This window comes from Syngnathus acus, chromosome 24 (assembly GCF_901709675.1).
Source record: "Syngnathus acus chromosome 24, fSynAcu1.2, whole genome shotgun sequence".
In the NCBI taxonomy this organism is placed as follows: Eukaryota; Metazoa; Chordata; class Actinopteri; order Syngnathiformes; family Syngnathidae; genus Syngnathus; species Syngnathus acus.
The window spans coordinates 7387934-7404191 of NC_051108.1; the positions used below are offsets into that span (position 1 = coordinate 7387934).

Consider the following 16258-nt stretch of genomic DNA (forward strand, 5'->3'; position numbering starts at 1 on the left):
TTTACGCATATATTTTTGGCTTGGCATCTGCAGATTCACCAATTTATTTATTCATTTATTTATTTATTGCTCACCACCAGTCCGCCAGTCTCTCCTTGGCTGGACAGGCCTGCCAGTGTGTTTGTTTGTTCACCAGCCTGTCTTTCCAGTGAGTGAGCGAGCATGAAGTGAAACTGGGCGAGGATGTTTGGCGGAGCACAGACAAAAAAAAAAAATTCCAGATGCATGACCCCCGCCTCGTCTCGCTCACTCAGCTCCGGCCGGCGAGCTGTCAGTAAACCAGTTTATTGTTTCAAGCTTTTGTGCGCCTCTGCAGTTTAGGACGCCCGGATTCACGCCGGAAAAGATGAGATTTAGCAGATTAACAGAACGGCCGCGCCTCAAAACGGACATTTCTTTAGTTCCAGCGTGGATTTCAAAAGGGCCGCCTATTAATGAATTTTCAATAACGGGCTTTACTGATGTGATGTGGAGAAATTTCTTTGAAATACAAACGTCATGAGAATACCTTACTAGGGCAAGCGCAGGTGCCAAACGTTGGATTCCAAAAACCACAACAAGGACTGGCAGGACATGAAGGTCCGTCAAATGCAACGTGAAATGAGCCGATGATTTAAAGCAGGGGTCACCAACACGGTGCCCGCGGGCACCAGGTCGCCCGTGAGGACCGCATGAGTCGCCCGCAGGACTGTTCTAAAATTAGCTCAAATAGCGGCACTTGTCTGTGAGCTGCATCTATTTATTTTACAGTCAAACTTCGGTTTCCGAACGTCCCGGTTCTCGAACAAATCGTAATTTGAACAAAAAATTCTAGATTTTTTTGCTTCGGTTGTTGAACAAAATTCGGAGGTCAAACCTCGCGTGATGAGCCGGGAGGACCAGAGAAAACCCGACCGCGCGGCCCGGATGCCGACTGACTCTGTAGTTATTGTATTTTCGTTACTTTGAGGATTGTATTAACCCCTAATCATGCTTCCAAAGAAAGCAAGTGGGAGCAGTAAAGCCATCCTAAAACACAAAGACGCTCTTAAAGCAATGCGACTGAGCGCCCGGCCGGCGCGCTGTGGTTGCGCGATCGGACCAAATTAAGCTCCCTGCGCACTTAAATTTTGGAAAGTACATCAGGACTTTAAAAATATTTTCTAAATTTCAGCGACGGCTCTGTCACAATAATGCGACCAGCACGGTGCAGTTGCGCGGTCGGCGACGCGCTACGGCTGCGCGTTCGGCGGTGCGCTGCAGTTGCGCGATCGGACAAAATTATGCTCCCTGTGCACTTGGGTCCACTTAAATTCTGGAAAGTACATCAGGACTTTAAAAATATTTTCTAAATTTCAGCGACGGCTCTGTCACAATAAGGCGACCAGCGCGGTGCAGTTGCGCGGTGGGCGACGCGCTACGGTTGCGCGTTCGGCGGTGCGCTACGGTTGCGCGATCGGACAAAAATGCGCAAATGAAAAAATGCTTAATAAAAGGCGTTTTTTTTTTAGTCTTGGAACGGACTAAATTTTTTTCTATTATTTGTAATGGGAAAAATAGATTCGGAATTCAACCGATTCGCTTCTCGAACCGCCTTCTGGAACGGATTGTGGTCGAAAACCGAGGTTTGACTGTATTTTTGCTATTCTTGTTAAAATCACACTTACATGTGAACTGGAAATGACAATAATAACACATAGTGAAAGCTAAATTGAGCAAATTGGCTATTTCAGAAGTGTGTGTCAAACTGGTAGTCCTTTGCCTTAATCAGTATCCAGGAAGTAGCTCTCGGTTTAAGAAAGGTTGGTGACCCCTGATTTAAAGCCATACAACAAATGTTGCAAGGGAGGCAGTGGATGAATAGTGACATCACGCATTAAAGCAGAAAACAAAATTATGCAATCACATTTGCTAGAAACTCCGCTTGCAGCAAGTCCTGAAACTAGTAAAACTAGTCATAAAAAGACTCCATTGTGCAAACATTTCCTCACGTAGAAATGAGTAAGCACTTTAGGGCAAAATCCTCTTAAAGTAAACTGATCATTAGAACTTGAGCTCAGTGGAGCGCTTGCGTAAGGTAAAGTCACATCAGGTCAAAGAAAACCTTAAAAAATGTTCCCCCGTGATCGTGACCAGCAAAGTCAAACACAGAAGACACCAAATTCAAAATGGTGATGTGCTGTTAAAGTAAACAAGGCTTGGTTTGGCACTTGCAGATTTTGCTGACATGACAATTGCAGGTTCTTCGGGGTTGATGGACGGACGACCAAGTGAAGCGCAAGAAAAGACGATCTCTCGGCCAATCAAGATCATGAACTGAGCTGGAAAGCGTCGCGTCTAAATATAGTCCGCCCTCTTTCTATCTCCTAAGGGCAGGACGTCTTGAACTAGTCCTTGGTAGTCCAAGTTCATAAGAACATAATAGTGCATGTTGCAGCTTGACCAGACGTGTCTGGGCAGAAGCCGCAGGGACGCTAACCCCCCCCCCCCCCCAGTACGCCGTTCCCGATGTTGTGCTCGGCGCACTCAGCTCATTTCCGTCACTGGGGTCAAACTGCATCAATTAGCGCCATGAACTTTGACCTTCACGAGTGCGGGTGACGAGATGGATCGGCTAATGGTGTGTCGGACAGTTGGGGTAGTTTTTTTGTTGATTTAAGTTTGCTATCAAAATAGCTAAGACTTTTTTTTTTTTTTCTAACCGGGTAGTTTTGCGCGGAGAGAAACTTAAAAAAATATGGAATATTGGCATTTATATGACGGCACGTGCAATTGTCGGCCTACATGGGCGTTTTGGGGGAATGCAAACTGCCAGACAATTAGAATCCGCATTCAGGTATGCAGAGCCAGAGGCAAGATGGCGGGCGGGCGGGCTGGTGGCGGGGAGTGGCGGGCAGACACTCAGCAGGTTGCGTACAACTTAATCCTCCGCCAGCAACACTGACGGTAAAAGCCTTCAGGTTGCAACGTCGACACCGGTGTGGTCTCCTGGATCAAAGTTTTCAACCAGGCTCCGCCCTCATACCTTGGGAACGGGCCAATTAGGCTTCGGGGAGGAAGTGTTGAGTGTTGGCATGCCTTGCAAGCCAGATGAGACTGTCATCAAACTGGCGCTCCGTGTCTGTCGCTCACTCATGACACACTGGCCTGGTTTAAGTAAGGGGTGGACAACCTAAAGCACGTGGGCCATAAAGGGCCCCACAAGTGTGAATCGATAAGAAACAGAAACAATCAAATTACTGTGGGTAGTCCACTAGTTTTTTTTGCATCGTTACAATGATTAAAATGTTTTATTTTGATGGTTTACCATCAACGGACTGACATGAGCCGCACTGTAGCTACATGCAAATAATTAGAATCACTTGTTAGATCCAACTATACGTCCACAAAATTCCGATACAAACATTCCAGGAAGCAGTTGTGATTTACGCAGTTTTGGGAAATGCCGTGAGCGCTCCATGTCGATGTCATCTTCCTCTGGAAAAAGAGGATTACTCCCTCCAGAAGGAAATGCGTCCAATGTGCTTAGTCAGGTTTTTGTTTTGTTTCAGAAGGCCAACGTTGCGCTTATGAAAAGGGAGCTTACACGTGGAGAGCATTTATATGTGTAATGGCTGAAAGAGCTCCGGGAACAGAAAATTAAAAAAAATAAGGAAAATGTGAGCCAAGTATTATGTTAAATACAACTCAGCAGTGTCAAATCTTTGAATTCAGTTTAATCAACTCACGAGAGCTTGTACTGTATTTTTTTAATGCCAATACAGCAACCGCTTTTGTTGTTTAAATATCTACAGTTGCCATGGCGACTGTTTGATCCAAACACCTGCAGTACTTTTGTGCGTGTGTGACCTCCCCTGCTTGGAGCTATGCGGGACTCAGAGGCAATTATGACCACACTTGAGGTCACGAGACCCCTCAAGGCGCCTCAGAATAGTGAATACAGTAAAAAAAAAAAAAAAGAAAATCAGTTTCTATTTATGAAAGCTAATTCTCCGGTGTAATCAGAGTAATGAGCACGGCGAGTGAGTGGGAAAGACTGAAAGCGTTCGCCAGCGTGTCTGCAATCTGCATTGTGACAGTGGCAGATGCTCGCACCTGCTCGCTTGTCACTTTGGCTCCCTTTGGGGCGGCAACGTCTTGGTTTGCCAACATGTTCAAGGTCGACGGCAAAAACCAAACAAAAACCAGAGATGACAATTTGAACAGAAGCTTTTGACCCGATTAGTACTGGGATGATTAATTGAATAACTGTTAGTGTCACTCACGACAACCGACGCGGCGTTCTCGTTCATCGGCATCCACGTCACTCACCAGCCCAATCCCCGCCTTACAATTCTAAAAATTATAAAACACTCTGCAAATCTCAACTGGAACATTTTGCAGACCGGCAGACAAACCTCCCCAGCATATTATCGTACCACTAAAGCGACATTTTCTTGGTGAGAGTAAATATTGTTTCTGCTAACATGGAGCCCATTTTTCCATTGGGGTTTGTGGTTGGTGAACACGCAGTAGCCTGAGGTTCACATGTATGAATATTTTAAGTGCCGTATAAAACCAATGTTATGAGTTTAGGGGGGGAGGGGGCATCGACATGACCTGTAAAGCAAAATTAACTATTTACGGCTAACAGCGCTGCACAACAACAAAGTGCAAGCTATTCATTAGCTTTTTTTTTTTTAAATGTAGCACAAAGACACACATACACAAACACACACACACGATGTGGTTCTGTAGACAGGCTGTCTGGGAGCCTTGGCCTAGAATAGCTCTGATAATGCATCTGTCACGAACGTGTGCGATCAGGACGTGTTCCTCTGCAAACAGCGGAAAACGGAATCACTGCGCTAAGCTAACGTCTCCCTGGCCTGCTGGCCTGCTTCATTTGCGGCGCGACTGAGGAAACAGGTCACGTGTCTACGAAATTTGATGGTGTTTTTGTAAGGCTAATGACTGAACCGCTTATCAAAGTTAAGTGAAAGTGGCTTTGGCGGCTGGGTTTTGGAAAAATCAGGTTTTGTATTTTTGAAAGTCCATTGCGGCCGTGGGTAGAAATCTGCACGATTCCTGAAACGGTTATCACGTTGGACTCGTATGGCTGAAACAGGAGAACGCAGGGCGAATTGTAAACGTGAGGCCTGTGAACTGTCACCCCCCCCCCCCCCCCCCCCCCCCACACACACACACTAACTGGATTCACATGTCCGCAAACTCCCAAGTTACCTGATCATGTGAAAAACAGAGCAAGCACCTCTCACCCCGTGTTTTTTTTTTTTTTGAGTGGAGCAAGCCAGCTGCAAACACATAATATTGAAATTTTTCCCACATTTTGAAACGCTCCCTAGAGATGATTTGCTTCTTCGGGCGGAAAACAAACTGTCGGTATGAAAAAAAAAAAGTGAATCCACATGAGCCTCATTTTACAGCCATAAAATATTTGTTACTTTTTCAACATTTCTTTTCACTTTCCGAGGAGCATTTCAGCTAACATGCATGATCAAGCACCAAGCATAAGGTTAGGGTTTAAAGTTCATCGTATTAGCCGTGGACAAAGTTCTTAACACGGTCGAGCACACGTCATTAATGCCTCACAAAAGGCTTTTAAGAAATCTGAAACCTAGTGGTCCAAAAAAAACAAAAAACATAATAATCTGCCTTGGACACCAGAGTGAGTTTTTAAGCATTAATTTCCTGGAAAAAAAAGGTCACTATGCTAATTGACTTTCTCCATTTGTGCAGTATAACAGAGAAGGGGAGGGGGGTCCTCAAGGGCTATTTTTTATGACTTGCGTACGTTTATGAAACACTTAAAGGGCATGTAAAGACACTATGGGGTCCCAAAATGTATTTGATAAAGATGCACTTGTATTTTTGGAAACTGTTGTCAATTTTTGAATAAGATTGCGAATTGAGGAGTAATCGATGAAAAATCAACGGTTTGTATGTGATCGTTGAAGTTCATCCCTGAAATTGCCGAAGTGACTGTGACGTAGATTATAGGAGGCCGAGCGTTGCCGAGTTACTTAGCCCATGTAAGCATAATGGCAGATACAGAAGTGGAAGCGATGTCGTCTGACGAATCTCCCTCAGATGATTCTTCACCTTCTGACAAAAATGAAGAAGAGTATGATTTCTTTCTTGGGGTACAAGGCTACCAATTTGAACCAGTGAGAAGTACCCCAGCGACTGAAGCATCGCAAAACGAAGGCGCGGAAGGTACAGCCGGATCGGGAGAAAATCAATGGCTATATACTGATATTGTTTTGGTTGTCCAATTTAATAAATTCTAGGAAAGTTGCAAAGAAAATTTCTTTTAATAATATATACGGCAACATATTTTTATAGGGTAGAAAACAGTAGGAAAATTAATTTTTAGGACTGGAGAAAACCCATGAACGATTATTACTTTGGTGTGCTAATTCTTATTTTCCCTTTGCACACAGTATGTTACTACCGAAGTTTCCCCTCTCGTTATAAGCCTAAACTTTTTTATTTTTCAAATAACATAAAGGTAACATTTTCATGCCCCAAGAATCTCCCTTTTGGCAATTGCACGGCTCTGTCTTGGCACTTTCGAGGGGGGGGGTGAACTTGGGGTGGCTCTGTTGTCTCTATTATGCTTATATGTGAAGTATTCGCAAACAGTTTTTACCCTACAGCGGTAGTCACATTGAATGCAGCTAAACGTAAATGATTATGTCTGTGTATGTTCTTCTGTGGGTTTTTATCTTGGTTTTTTTATCTTTATATTCTATTTATTCTATTTATTTTTTATCGCATGCGCGGATCGGTTGGCACTTTTTAAATTTCGTTGTACATGTGACAATGACAAATAAAGATCTATTCTATCTATTCTATTCTATTCTATTGGAGACAAAACACCAGGAAATTGTATGGATCTTCGCGCTATCAATCGGTAAACAATGGGGGGAGTCCGATCATCTACGTCACGGTACCATGTGATCCAGAATGGCGCGGTTCATGACAGGGGCAGGAAAGATTGAGAAATACACACAAATTGACTGCGTTTGGCTCACGAATGCAATTTTATTTCAAATTCTATAATATTATTTGGATACAGGTGAGTATAATCGAACATTCGGAGTGGTTTTTAAAACATGTTAAAGGTGCCTTTACATACGCTTTAATAAAGACTAGGCAAACAGTGCTTTCAGCAAAATGTTGGAATGGGGAAGGGGGGGGCAACAGCGAGGCTGTTTTCAACTGTTTTCCCATCTTCCCCTCCTTCCTATCGGCCAAATGTCAGCTGTCTATGTACGGCGAGGAATATTTGCCAAATCTTTGAAGCTAAATTTAACGCTTCACCGGAATGCTCAACTGTAGCAACAGGACATACTCGATTTGCAAAAGATGACTTTCCCTTCAGCATGTCAAATGCTTTTTAAAAAAAGTGTTTGAAGGTGAAACGGATGACATCACACTAAACGTCTTGGCAGAGGTCCAGCTGAGCCCGAGGCTCAACGAAAAGAAAAAAAGAACGATGCCGTATTCAATAAAGTCTTAATTTCGTGCTTGGTTAAATTGCAAGCCTTTTCTGCAACATCGCCACCTACTGGCCCGGCATGCGTATAACAGCGTTCATCCAGGAACCCTTTTTTTTTTTCAATGAGGCTCGGCAGAAGAAGAAAAGTCAGCTTTTCCTTGAGATCAACGTCGTGTGTTTGGGTCACATAAAGGCCAACCTTCCTTCACGGCCACACGAAGCGTTCGCCAGCTTATCGGCAGCCGGAGCGCGTCAGCACAATAAAGGACAAGGTGCTCATCTATTTACAAGCGCCAGACAGCCACCTCAGTCTCATCATCATCATCCGTCACCGCCGTCGGCACAATGCTGGACGTCGTCTGCTTGAATGGACGGAAATTGGCTATGCAAAACAGGCGAAAGGACTCTTCTGCTTCTTCCCAAACAATGGCCCTGCCCGGCGTCCACTTCCCGCCGCCGCTGCTAACAATAACGGCTTTGCATGACTCAACCTGTCTGCGTGGCATCGCCAACATTCGATCGCGGCGGCAACGACATATCTCGAAAGTGTTTATTTACACCTGAAGAAATCATCCTCGCTCGCAAACAAGTGCTCTCGGCGGTCTTGATAAGGATTGCGCGTATTTATTTTCCCCAGTTGAGCTCTTTGGCTGAATTGTTTGGTAATGGCTTGTCTCACAAGGGAGGGAATCGGTTTTGTTTTGGGTATTTTAGCATGACAAAGACGAGCCAGCTTTAGAGGAAGATGCGGGGACGCGGTCATGCTATACAACGGATGTCCCTTGTGACTGACATGGTGTGTCCTGTAATTGCCCACTGTGAAAAGGATAAGGGGGGGGGGTGTATCTCATCTTATCTCCAGACCAATCACAAGCCAGTTGGTCAGAGCTCCATCAGCTGGTCACGACTATCTTTCCCACTTTGGGGGGGAGCACTGGACTGGAGCCAATTCAAAACCTTGACCTCCCTCGAGGCCCAATGCCAAAGCTTCGCTCTAAATGAATGCCGTCTTCAAAAAAAAAAAAAGGATTCAACTTTTTTGGGCTCTTTGAGAGGCGCCGAGGCCACGAGCAACTATGCTCTGACCTCGCTTGTAGCCGGAGTCCGGTTACACGGACTGCAATTGGAGTTTGGTTGTAAATCAACCACTTTTAGAGCCAGGGCAAGACAAAAGCACCGCTAAGGCCTGGAGACGTGGAACTGAAAGGGCATCTTTGTCAGCGAATACTGGCTGCTTTATTCAGACACTTAAGATCACAACTCGGAGCTCGCAATTTACAATCAAATTGGTTGGGACCGTCTGCATCTTTGCTCGGCCCCTTTTCCCTCGTAGGAAATCATAGGCATGATGAAAGCTCCTTGGGAGATCCACCGCGTGCTTATTGATCCGCACCGACTGCTTCCCCATTGGTCACGGTGACAGGCTGACAGTGTGGCGGCGCCACTTCAACGCGCTGACATTTATTTCAAGCCTATGTCTTCTCTACAGGCCAAAACATTCCAGCACTTGCAGCAATTAGATTGTCCAATCGGATTTCAGTCGCTATGTGTTGCCATGTCAATCAAATCTGCCCAGCACCTTCCGAATCAATAAGGGATAAGCACATGACGTCACAGACCGGCCGACGGTTTGTTTGGATGGCAAAAAGCGGCGGGTGCTAATAGGGCCAAGGCTGGTACTGGAGCATTTTTAGCATTTTATCGGTGGCAGATCGTGGCAGAGTTGTTACGTAGGCAACTTAAACAATGGTGAAGAGTTGTTGTGCCATAGGGTGTGCCTATCGCTTCCAAAAAAGCGATACCAAGAAGTTATATCGGTTCCCTGCGGACCAGACCAGAAAGGATAGCTGGGTGGCGGCGCTTCGTAGGGCGGAACATGGCCGCAGCAGCTCCAACCTTTGGAAGCCAACTATTTATTCTTACATCTGCTCAGATCACTTTGTGGGAGGTACGTAATTTTGTTTTATTGACGTCAACATTCATCTGTGAGGTATTGCTCGGATTTTCCCTTTTTCTTGCTGCTACTCGGCCATGACCTAAGGAATGCATAATTACACAGCTTCATTACAGTATGTTTGTCCAATTGCTAGTTTCTAATCATTAAAATGTTCACATATCTACAATTATAATATGTTATTATTATATTATGTACTGCCATGGCTGGCATCTTCTCCGTTTCGCTCCACTGGCTGTGACTCAATGGAATGGACATAACCAGCAGTCAGGTAGCGATATCGTTGCAAACCCTTGTAGGTCTTCCTTGGTATATGGACTTGAACAATCTATCAAATTGTTGTAAATGTCTGGATATGTTACTGGCGGAAAAGTCGCCTTATCAGAGGACCAAACGCTTGCTGTCCCAGCTCCTGCTACGCTTGAGCTGGTGGTGTTCTTGCTTGGTTTCCACAATGGATCAACACGAATGTTATATTTTTTCAAATGTTCAATGTATCTATTGTGGCTTTCTTGGTCCAACTGGACGAAATATTCACTCACAACACCCACCTAGGCCGCCATCCTCACGGGTCCAGTGGAAGCGGACGAGGCTTTTGCCACCCAAACAATAATGGCCGCCCCGATCTGTGACGTCAGTGCATATCCTCTATAGTGCACACCCAAACTTGAAACTGTATTAGCGACTGGACTGTTTCTTGATGAGCTTTCAAATTCGTCCTCACAGAGCTCAGTACACTTGCCCTCAATGACGTCAGCATTTTTATCATCGTCTTGTTGAATGGGAAAACTTGTCAAAGCAAATCTCTTGAGTGTTTGCATGTTATAAAATGCAAATTGACCGTTATGTTGTAATTGTATTTTATAGTGATGCTTTCTATAATTGCGTTGACGTTTGATGCATTTGTGTTGTTAAGTGTCAGCGGGGGTTCTCATCCCTCCTACCTTATTGGAGTAGGGCGTCCTGGCCAGATTGATGCCGTCCCTGATGAGTTTATCCCGGATCATAATCTTGAGTTTGAGCTTGGGGTAGATGACCACCTCCCTCCTGTTGCTGCTGCTGCCCAGGGTCAGGTTCTTGTGCGCGCCCATGTACCCCACACCGCGCGCCGGCTCGGTCCACGACTTGGATGCGCGCAGCTTCGACTCGTACTGGTCCACCATGTGGCCGGTGTAGACATCCGCAGAAGGCGGCATGGGCTCCAGGGTGAAGTACAGCCCGCTCGCCGCGTCTCTCGCTTCCTCCTTGAGACGCCGCACCGCGTCGTGGATCCGGTGGCGGTGGTGCGCGACGTAAACGCCGATAGCGTCCAGGTCCGGGTCGCCGATCTGCTTGCATACCTCCAGGTCGTCATAGCCATTATCCACGAATGCTTCCACGTACTGGGCCAACTGCAGCGTCTTCAGCCACTCGTAGACGATCACAGGTCCGTTGCTTGTCATGGTTTTGTCGTTTTTGCCTGCAGGCAATAAGGAGATAAAAGTGACGCTCACTTTCCAGCCCGGCGCCTAGAACGCATCGTGAGATCTCTCCACCCCCCCCTTTAGTAGATTAAAACACAAGTGAACACATTTCCGTGAGGGGGAAAAAAAGCCAATAGCCGCTGTAATCCGTCCACGCCGAGTTGGTTAAAGTCCTTGTGAACGCAACACCTGCCAGTGTTGACACGCGATAGATCCTCACTTCGGAATCCAAAGGGCCATCCCCGACGTTCACAATAAAGGGCGAAATATTTCCAAAACACAGGTTGAAAATACTCGCACGACCGGTTTTCGTGACACTAAAAAAAAAAGGCACCCGCGCGCAACACATCACAAACGTGGATTTGCAGTGAGCAACCGAGATCCGTCCAAGCGCGCTCCTCCGGCGCGCACGTCACTCACACTCCAAGCTGATAGTGCTGCCAAGAGGCAACATGCATGCCTGAATGACTGACTGGCTGGCTGGTTGCACGCTGCAGCTCCTCCGACGTCCACGCCCCCCCCCTTCAAAGAAAGACACGGATCGTGACGCGCTCACACAACTTGCGCAAAGTTGCGTGGGAGCTCCTCAAAGGATTTGCAAGCCAGTATTCCATCCGTGGACTTCACGTCATCGGTGCACTGTTTGCTGTGATTTTGTCTCCGTCTCTCTCTCACCCTCTCGAGTGTCCGTCGACGCTCACTCACTCACTCATTCAAACATTACGTACTACATTACAAGCTCGTGTCTCCAGCACCTTAGCGCTCCCCCTTAAGGCGACAAGAGGAACTGCACACAAGCGGTGTCATGATTGTCGGGAGTTGAGTTTGAAATTGATAATGCGCAGTGGTACTGTTTTAAGTATAAAAAAAAAAAAAAGAGAAATAGCAGGGCATTGTGTGCTATCTTTTGATAATGGAAAAAACAATGATGAGTGTGTAAATATTGTTGCAAATATCTCAGAGCAAGTCAAGTTCACCTGTCTGGCAACGCCGCTCGGCAATCTCATCATGAATCCGAACGCGGTTCCAAAAAGTGTGCGATGTTTGAGCAAGAACTGTCTCGTGTGTCTAAACGGACACCAAGTTGGCGAGTGCTGATGCGTGCTTTATGGAATTTGAGCTGACAGCTTGTTAGGGATCAGTTTGACGCAACAGCGATTGTCTCGGCTCTTAGCAGGATGCGAGTTAAAGAACATGACAGGGAACAATCATGCTACTCGCAGACTTGCGGGCAAGAATATCAAACAGGAGGAATGTCAGAAACATCATCAGAGATGGAATGTTAAATTTTCTAAGGAAATTTTGATTCATGTTAATTAATGCATTTACTGGTCTGGCAATGGTTTATCCTTCAGATGCCTTTTTATGTTTAAATGTGTTTAAAGCAGACCGTAAGAAAATATTTTGGGGGGTGATATTGTCAGACCAGCATTTTTTTGTTTGCCTGACTTCAGGTTGAAAACCGAGCCGGTCATCTCAGAATCTATCTGAAAAAGCGTATTTGGCATTCACTGTGATTCATTATTTCTGTTCAACTACTTAAGAACGAAAAGCGGAGGTTTCCTCTTCGGTTTATTAGTTCGGGTTACTTAATATAGCTAAATAAATCTATCAACGGCAAGCCGTAAAAGAAAATGAGCCTCGCTCTGGTTTCGTCATCGCTTTAACGACACGCATAGAGATCGGTAACAGAAGCAAGTCGCGTGGTGGGCGGGGGGCATGCTCGCTCGGTGACAGATGGATCGAGGGCAGAGTGGTGCGGCGCTCGGTGGCGGCCGCGTGCGGACGTTGCCAGGACTCTTATATTTCCACTTGGCTGGCTTGAGTCGGCTCCAAAACCGCTGCTGCATCACAAGCATTTGAATAAAACTGCAGAGCTCTGGTGAAAATGAATACGCGTGCGCTGCTTTGAATGTTGATTGAGAGACTGAAAGGTTGGGAGTCGACGCAGCTGGAAGGCGGGGGGGGGGGGGGGGGGGGGGGGGGGTTAGGCTGACAGACAATAGCTGCCAAGATACAGTCTGGGCTGTACGCCTCCGTAACAAGAAAAGCTGCGCATTAGTATTGGAAGGTGGAGATTTTTTTTAGCAGTGAGATTTTGGCTTTATGGGTCTCCGTCGCACCTTTCCAGACCTCAATTTGAGAAGCCTTTGAAGCGGGGAATGGTTTCTGTCCACCGTGACGCTGAGGCTTTTGTCAGAAGGAGGAAAGGGAGGGGCACGGGGCTGACTGTCAGCCTCCTGATAGAAATGGAGGTTCTTCTCCGAGGCGGATGGAGAAAAAACACAAATGCCAGTTTGTGTCAGTCAGGTGAGGCGATGAGATAATCGGCGCCGTGCAACAATTGCAACTCGGGATGTGAACCTGAACCACGGTGGAGACGCGGGTCGGAGTCAACCTCCAATTTGTCAGTCACTGTCTCCCATAAGAAACTATGGAACTATTTTTCTGAGCCTAGACACCAATTTTACTGACTAGCCGCAATCTTTAGGATGGGAAAAAAAATCCATATTGTGTTTGTATAAATTCAATAGTGTGGACGCACTGGCGTTTTTCTTTGGTCAAATCGTTCCTGTTATAAATTTGAGGCTTGGCCTGAGGAAGATGAGAGGAAACAATCCCCACGCGAACTGAGGGTTGCCCGTAATGAGCGCGCACATCACTCTGCCTCGTCTGTTTTCCGTGGCTAACATCGAGATGAGGAACATCCGCAACCACGTGGATGACGGAATAAACTCGACTTGAACCCGAGTCAGGATCTGGTAAACAAACATCATCTTGAGATGCAATAAAAGGCAACTTAAACAGTTCGGAAGGCTCCCCGGAGGATGCTAAACTGGGACGTTGAGGGGATCTCATTACAGCCCGCCGACACGAAGAGAGAAAAAAAAAGCCGCTTTAGTGCGTTTTAAATTACAAAAGGTTGGCCGAGCTCGAATCTCTGGAGAGCAGAGGTGAAGCAAACATCAGGGCCCCAACGTCAAGTCGCTGGCAGTCAAACGTCAACCGAAGGCCGAGTCTGCCGCTTTTGGGTTCACGCGAGGACTTGGACACCTGCCAATCATTCCGCGGATTCAATCGAGCCGGGCGGCGGGTCTTCTTGTCCGTGTTAGTCTGAAGTGATGCGAGCGAAGCCATCAATCAAACCGCTGTAGTTTCTCGACCCAAGCGTTCATCTGGATCAGGTGATGGAATGATCACCGTCACATTGATGTGATACACGAAAAAAAGACGCACACACGTAATAAAGTCATTTTCAAAATCTTAATTTCAACACTGCTGTTGATGTTTACATACATCAACTGGAATCCAACCATTTAGTGCCAATGTCACATATACAGGTCAATCGCTAGCAATTGCGAACAACTTGTAAAAATTAGTTTGCCCTTATTTGCCACCGATTGGAAATACGATGTTTGAAGTTCAGGCTGGCTTGTACGCATCCGTAGGGGAATGTCAGCATCTCCTGTTTACAATCTGCTCATAAATTAGCGGCGCGTTTTCATCGCCCAAAGCCTTTCCCGAGGACTAAAACGCGGGGACACGCGGGAGTGAAAGAAAAATAAAGAGATTCCTAATTAAAATCACTCGCGGGACAAAGCAACAGTTAAAAGGAGAATGTATTTATTGTGGTATGAAAAGAAAGCTCACAAGGCCCGCCGGCTTAATGAACCGACAAGATTTGTGTACAAAGAGACGGCTCAATAAACACATAATAAAGTCATTTTCTGAAACGGGTCGGACAGTCGTCAAAAAATTTACTTCTCTGGTTTGAAATGTGTTTAAACTGACCGGCAGCCTCAATGGTCTTATTTTCAGTCTGAGAACGCACTAAGCCGCCGCTTAGTAGCGAGAAGCCGTTATCGTGGAAACCTCGGAGAGAATTATCTGGCAATAGGACTCTCGTTATTGCCTTGAGCTTTACTTTAATAAGACCCGCCTCACCTTTGACCTCGGAGCGCAGCGCCTGAGGAACTCGCCGGCAGAGATTTGATGGCTCAAAGGCCATCGCCGTGCTCGGAGGGCAGCCGTTTAATTCCGTGGGCAAGAGTGCTAATACGCCATGGCGGTGTACCCGAACCTGCATAATGAATATGGATGATGGCATCGAGCCTCCGCATCTGGCATCCGGCTGTGGGTCGACACCGGCTTGACACATGGCTGATGGCCATTTCTGCCATCTTAATCGCGAGTCATAATCGGAGGAGTCCGTTATTGTTTGATTTGTGAGTGGAAGGATGCATGGCATTTGGAATGGCAGCTGTAATAAAAATAAAAATAAAAATAAAAATAAAAATAAAAATAAAATAAAACAGAAATAAACACTGAATTATAGAATTAATACTCTACTTCCACCACACTGGATTTGTCATTCAACGGTCTTTGCTGGTGTCAGAACCTCGGGAGAACCTCGGACAAAAGAGCAATTAGACACGGCAAGTCTCCCTGTAATAAATCCCGTCTCAAATGGATGGTAAAATGATGGCTGCCAGCCCACTTTGGCGAACATGCTATCTTAATGAATAGAGCGCACAGCGTTTTGACCTATCTGCTAGGTCCGCTGGGTTTCGGTAATGGGAAGGATGTAGCCGTGGAGGAGGGGGGGGCACTCCTTAAAAAATCGCTTGGTGGACAAAAAGATTAACTGCCGTGATTCCTAATAAAAGGAAACAATGTCATTAAATGTCATTAAATGTGAAAATGGTCAGGAAGGCCTAACTTTTTTTTTTTAAATCATTGCTGCTTGACGTCTTTGTGGAGGTTAAAAACCAAAAAGAAAACGTGCACATGCAAATTGGATATCGAACACGAGGCTCAACGGATGGTTTCATCTTTGCATCTGACGGTTCATTTTTCTCCGGGAGTCATTAAGGCAGAGACGATGATGGCTGCGGGTAAAGATTTCATTCCAACTTAATGATTTTCCCCAACAGGAGAATGACAAATGGGGCACACTCCATTTCGGAGAACTTTGAGGGATCGGCTCATCGAGTGGACACGAAGACTATGTTCGCAGTACCGCAGCCCGCTTATCAAAAACCGAGACCGACTCGACAAGATTTCCATTTGTGGCTTGTTAACCGCAACCGAGACATGTTCCCTCCAGAGCTTCGCAAATGACCTCTCGGATGCGGAGGTCGTCGAGCGAATTTCTTTCTACACTACATTAAAAGTCCATCAAAATTGATCGCCCCCCCACACCCCCGCCAAATAATTCAGTGCAGAACGTCAGTGAAATTTCAGATTCAGCACTTTGGGAACATTAGTGGTTGGGGGAGGACGGGGGGTGTGGGAGGGTTGAGGGGCGCTGGGGACCTTGACAGTGTTGTAGGAAATCTTTCTTTTGTCCGTTCCAGA

General features: G+C 46.1%; 1 protein-coding gene across 4 annotated transcripts in view; it reads right to left on the reverse strand.

Annotated features, from left to right (window-relative positions):
- The window catches only part of sash1a (SAM and SH3 domain containing 1a), a 70164-nt gene extending 58582 nt beyond the window's left edge, over positions 1-11582 (reverse strand). For 2 of the 4 annotated variants that reach the window (XM_037244012.1, XM_037244011.1), the window contains exon 1: positions 10382-11574. In XM_037244012.1, coding sequence (XP_037099907.1) covers positions 10382-10879 — 498 coding nt within the window. In that variant the 5' untranslated portion in view covers positions 10880-11574. Of the gene's footprint in view, positions 1-10381 lie in introns of all 4 variants that reach the window. The other 2 variants (XM_037244010.1, XM_037244014.1) reach the window with 2 other exon arrangements.
- Between the last annotated feature and the right edge of the window lie 4676 nt (positions 11583-16258).